Raw genomic sequence first — 5,750 nt, 5'->3', positions numbered from 1 at the left:
TGTTTTGGCCCCAGCATCGGAACATTTTACAATGTTAGAGCGGGGCTGTAGTCGCAGCAGAAAACGCTCGAAATTGTTTCGGATCTCTGAGCCCCATCAACACGAGCCCCGGGTTTTACGATGACACACGGGCCGAGGGCACGCATCACAAGTGCTGCGTGACCGCACGGGGAAGTGAGGCCCGTATATCTTCCCGCGTACGCCACGCCCGCTACAGATCAATTAAATTCGGTCCGTGTAAATGTGTTCCCGACGACGGCGACGGCCACAAGCCTTTACAATCCGCTGCGCGCCACATTGTACGCAAAAAGGAGCAACAGAAGCAACACAAAATTCTGAGCTCGTAAACAGTAAATCACCTGCATAATGCCCCCCTCCGAAGCCGGAGCCCAGCGCCCTGTTTGCGGTGATGCAACAATGTTTCGTCCTGGGTCGGTTCGGCGGAGGCCGCCATTTTGCGCGCCCGGGTCACAAAATTGGGTGCACCAAATAATAACTCTTCATCGCCTCATCTCATCTCTATTCCGTTTTTTTTTCTCTTCTCTCGGTCGTTCCAGATGAATCAGCAGTGCAAAGTTTGTGGCGAACCGGCCGCCGGATTCCACTTCGGAGCGTTCACTTGCGAAGGTTGCAAGGTAAGTCGCAAGGGACACCCGCTGGTGTTACGGTATAATTGTGGGAATGGGCGACCGCCACGGTACCGGATGCGACCCGAAGCTCGCACAGAATTGGAGAATGGCATCGCTGCGCTAGAATTGTCGTCGATTTATTAAGGGCGCCGATGAATCAGCCACGGGATGCTGAAGTGACAGCCGTAGTTCGTAGTTCTCCAGTGTATTGCTCAACTCCCGCGGCCCGCTAGCGTCACCGCAGACAACACGATCATCTCGCGCACACGACACCCACACGCGGAACACGGAATGGCTTAGGCAGCAGGACCCGTCGGAGTTGCACAAACCCCGCGCGCGATGCAATCCCTTTCGCAGCATCATCTGCGGCGGGGCCCTTCTTCTTCAGACGCCACCAGATCGCGTGAATATACACCGAATGGCATTGTAATATTTAATTACCCCGACGGGGATCGGGTTGGTTTGGCTGGCCACCCCCCGAGAGAGGAAGTTAGAACACATGCTCCTCCTGCACACGGAGTGTCGTTGGCGTTGATGGCGCGAGTTTTAATAAATCAAAATCCCGCTTCTCGTTCACGGAGACATAAGGTAGATCTCCAGGCTCCAGTTTCCTAGAATGAACTTTGGAGACAAAGTTCAAAGAAATCACGGGTTGAACGGGGGCAAAAATGACTTTCAAAGTACTCTCACCGTTAACTGTGCGGTGAGTGCAACCGACTTATTCTTCCAACTTCCGAGAGCTTCTTCGGTAATGCTAGAAGGTATGCCTCACGGACACCGATGTGGGCCATTTAAAAAATGCCAAAAACTTCCAACCAGGCAACCAGTTGCCGACGGTGATTCTGCGTGGAGTTTACGTAACTCACCACAGCAATTGTGGCACTGTTCTGCATGGCAAGTCAATCCAATGGAACATATTCAACATTTGGTCTGGGTTTCACGCGTTTAGGTAAACTAAATATTCCATTTTTTGATATTTTAATGCATTTTGACGCCCAAAGTTATGCAATCGGCATGACACCTTGCTCTGATAACGATCCGCTCTGAGCACGATCAAGATCGGGATGTATTTTATAAGGAAAACCATTTTTTTTTGTTCTTCTGCTGTCTATAAAGAATTGAAGTTAGTGTTGGATCCATTGCTAGGTATCGCCCGAATGAATATATCTTCTGAATTATGCCCTCTAGAATATATTCTTGAGTGTGAAGCTTCGTTTTCTAAACAGCCTAGTGGACTAGGACTCTAAGGATTTCTAGTAACTCTTTATCTGCATTCGGATTAATACTTGGGACCGCCTGCCAGAGGTAATTGCCGTTTAAAATATGCAGCAGGCTTCAAATTCAGATAGTTGATCATAGTTCAGATATCTGCTTCAAGAAAATGGAATTCAAATCCTCAACCGTTGAAGCCGAATGATGACCACCGTTTTCCCCCATCACGGCAATCGCTGCTGACCCCCTTTAAGCGCAAGCCAACTGGTTGGTGATGTTGGTTGAAATTAGATAAAGCGATCTAAAATTAGCGTCCAAGCTTGAGACCTTCATCAAGAACACTTACCCGCCAACGCTTATCATTATCGAGGGACGGCGAATTTGTGCATCGCATCGATGAAACAATAACAGCACGATCGCTTAGGCCGAGAAAACCCGCAATTGTGTCCCGCACGCACACCGCACGCGGAATTAGATAATCGGTTGGGCATCTGCTTGCTTGCGGTCCGGTCATGCATTACGGCCTGGGCTGGCGATGAGCGGCAATTTGTTGGTATCATGTATGCTTCAATGTCGCTGGCGTGTGCTGCTCGGCATGCCAAGCCCCAAGGTCGAACCGGAGACTTAGATGTCGTGCGCCGGCGACGAGTCGATCGTGTTGTTTGCGAAAATGTGCCACGAATGTACGGTCGACGACAAACGTCAAACGAAACCCCCCCGGATCGATCGATCGCGACTCGCCGCCGACGGAAGACCTTCGCCGTCCAAGGGGTGGTGGATTTGAATGTCGCGTCGCGTATGGGACGTTATTTATTATGATTCGAGCGAGGGGCCGGCCCGAACGCGATCGCCCTTTTTCAGAGCCATTTTTCAGCCGAGACCCCGGGTGCATCGGTGACTGTATGGCTGACGAAACACAGTGTTTCCACTGGCCGCCATTACCAGCGGGGCCATGTCGTTCGCTCGATGCACCATTTGAAGGATGGACACAGCACAGTAAAATGTTGATTCGATTTCTTTTCCGACCACAAATCATCACCGATCGAGCAAGTGTTTGAGGACACAGGAGTTGGGCTCATTTTACTTAACTTACAATTCTGAAACCGGAATTTGCCAGTAGGTGACTCTAGCTGTCAATTGAGCTCCGATAATCATAATGCTTTATTGGCAACACTGCCCTGTTTTGACATAAGGCAGTGAATGTCAATGCAAACCAAAACAAGTTTCGGTCTGCAACGTACATTTGAAGTGGTTTGAACATGTCGACTTTTGTGACTGTAAAGTTGCGGACGACACCGCCTGAATCGCATCGAAACCTCAGTTCTTTGAATAATTAAAACATTGTAATAATGAAGATTTTAGAACGAGACCCTACGTCCCTACGTAGATCGCAGATATGAATTGCTGCTCACTAACCACAAAAGGAAGCCAGTTCTTCATCGGATGGTGACTGGCGATGAAACGTGCATTCATTTAGAAACTCCTACGCGTAAAAAATTTTGGGCAAATCCGGGTTAGGTGGGATCGGAACCAGGTCGATCCACTAAGAGCTTCTCAAACCTGGGGCATTCGGATTCTTCGGTGGAACTTTTCCGTCCACGAGTGCGGAGGCTGCTGCTAATTGAATTTTGTTTGTTGCCACCGGTCCGCACTCTCAAATTAACACCCACCCACGCGGCCACTCCACCTCAGCTGCCATTAGCCACGGCTGGTGGAAAGTGAAAAGTGGCGACCCGTTGTCCCGGTCCCGGTCAATTATAGTATCGCGCTTCCGTCGAAGTGAGTGACGCGCGCGATTGTGCTGCGGAGTCCCACGCGGAACTCCGTGAATTGGGCAGATTTGAGGGCAGATCTCGGTCCACGGATGGGAACTATCGAAGAGCCGCGATAGATGTGCGCGTGAAGCTGATAATTAATCGCACCCGGCGTGACGTGCGTCCCGCTGTCATGGGAAGCTTCACCTGACGGGTTCCATCCGTTTTTGGGTCGTCTCTAACTTTCGCTTTTTTTTCTCTCTCTCTCTGGTCCTTTGCAGTCGTTCTTCGGGCGGTCGTACAACAACCTGTCGTCGATATCGGAGTGCAAAAACAATGGCGAGTGCATCATCAACAAGAAGAACCGGACCGCCTGCAAAGCCTGCAGGCTGCGCAAATGCCTGATGGTGGGCATGTCGAAGAGCGGTTCCCGGTACGGACGGCGTTCGAACTGGTTCAAGATCCACTGCCTGCTGCAGGAGCAGCAGCAAGCGGCCCAGCAGCACCAGCAGCAACACCAGCAACAACACCAAGGCCAGGGCCCCCACCAGAAGCCACCGCCTCCGCCACCGGTCGGCATGCATCCGGGAATGTTCCACGGGGCATCCCCGTACGGACTGTATGCGCGGCCCCCCTGCACCAAGGAGGAACTGATGCTGCTCGGACTCGAGGAGTACACCAAGCACCCGGCGTCGGCCTCCCCGTCGGTCAGCTCTCCCGACAGCCACAACTCGGACAGCTCGAACGAGATCAACGACCGGCGGAACGCGCTGCTGCGGCAGGGCAAGTCGCTCCACCACGACTCCGGTCTCGGCAAGGACCTCTTCCTGCCGCTCCCGTTCGGTGGCCTACCGCTGATGCCACCGCCCGGCTTCCTGCCCTCATCGCACCTGATGTTCCCCGGGTTCCACCCGGCGCTCTACTCGCACCCGCAGGCGGGTCTCCTGAAGCCGGCCGATGGGCCTCACCTGACTTTGCCCAGCTCGCCGCTGGCCAACAACAACAACAGTCGCTTCACGCCAAATCACAACACCGAGCCTAACCCACATCAGACACTGGCCGGTGGTGGGGGTGGTGGGGGTGTAGCTAGCGCTGGTGGCGACGGACGAGGTAGCGATAGTGGCAAGTCACCCGACTCCTACTCCAAGCGCTACATCCTCGATCAGGTGCTGGAGTCACAGCGTTGCCCGAGCAACGGGACCGTCAGCAGCGACAAGGACGAACCGGAGCCGGAAGAGGTCGGCCCAGCGACGATGACGCCACCAAGATCACCAGTCGTTTCGGTGGTATCGCAGCCTTCGTCGGCCACCTCCGTTCGGCAGTCAGGACATCATCAGCACCAGCACCAAAACCACAACCATCACCACCACAATCACCAGCAGGACAATCCGATCGATCTGAGCATGAAGACGGGCAGTAGCTGCACCTCGGTGGACGACCGGCGATCCTCGATCTCCGGGGCCGAGTCGAACGGGTCCGATGATGAAGCTGCCACCGTCACCGTCGACAGCCGCACGCCGCCCGCTCTGGATGGGTTCTCTAAGTACGCGCCCGCTGTGGCCACTAAAAGCGTAACGACCCCCAACAACAACAACAACAACAACAGCATTGGCAACCATCAAGTCGCATCGCTGACTCCTTCACCGACCAAGCAACACCTGGGGTCTCCAATCCACCGGTCAGAGTCGCCGCAGCAGGTCGTCCGCCAGCACCACCCACCAGCACACCATCCGTACCACCCGCAGCACCTGGCACGGCGGCACCATCGCCACCAGGCACTCGGCCACCACCACCACCATCACCTCCACCACCTCCAGCAGCGGGGCAGTGGCAGCGAGTCCGACCTGGAACCGGACCTGGAGACGGAGTACAACCGCGAGGTGAATCGCATGAAGCTGCAGGGCACCACGCCGTTGGACCTGACCACCAAGGTCTAGGAGCACCCCCTGACCCCAGCGGCCCAGCCCTTTTACCAAAGATCGGATGTGCGATCCCCCCCCGCGATGTACGGCGACACTGTAAATATTTGACACCTATTGAGTTTGACAGTTCGAAGTTGGACAATGTAGCGAAAGTTTGGTTGGTTCGATGTAGCAGAGTGTGAGCTGGGATCCAAGTCCCGGTCCAAGTGTCTTCCACGCTCCCACCCCCAACT

At 54.1% G+C, this 5,750-nt stretch overlaps 1 protein-coding gene across 1 annotated transcript; it reads left to right on the top strand.

Annotated features, from left to right (window-relative positions):
• Positions 1 to 557: 557 nt before the first annotated feature.
• Positions 558 to 5,532, top strand: LOC131216135 (knirps-related protein-like). Its single transcript, XM_058210548.1, has 3 exons — positions 558 to 635; positions 3,877 to 4,660; positions 4,706 to 5,532. The coding sequence occupies exons 1-3, from the start codon at positions 558 to 560 to the stop codon at positions 5,530 to 5,532; spliced, it is 1,689 nt and encodes a 562-aa protein (XP_058066531.1).
• Positions 5,533 to 5,750: the final 218 nt, after the last annotated feature.

This window comes from Anopheles bellator, chromosome 1, assembly GCF_943735745.2.
Source record: "Anopheles bellator chromosome 1, idAnoBellAS_SP24_06.2, whole genome shotgun sequence".
Classification (NCBI taxonomy): domain Eukaryota; kingdom Metazoa; phylum Arthropoda; class Insecta; order Diptera; family Culicidae; genus Anopheles; species Anopheles bellator.
The sequence above is the reverse complement of the archived record's forward strand: the minus strand, read 5'-3'. Positions and strand labels throughout refer to the sequence as shown.

Coding starts and splice junctions, on each gene's coding strand:
- LOC131216135 (XM_058210548.1), top strand. CDS start 558: ATGAATCAGCAGTGCAAAGTTTGTGGCGAACCGGCCGCCGGATTCCAC. Junction 636..3,876: donor TCACTTGCGAAGGTTGCAAG/GTAAGTCGCAAG, acceptor GGTCCTTTGCAG/TCGTTCTTCGGGCGGTCGTA. Junction 4,661..4,705: donor ACATCAGACACTGGCCGGTG/GTGGGGGTGGTG, acceptor GCGACGGACGAG/GTAGCGATAGTGGCAAGTCA.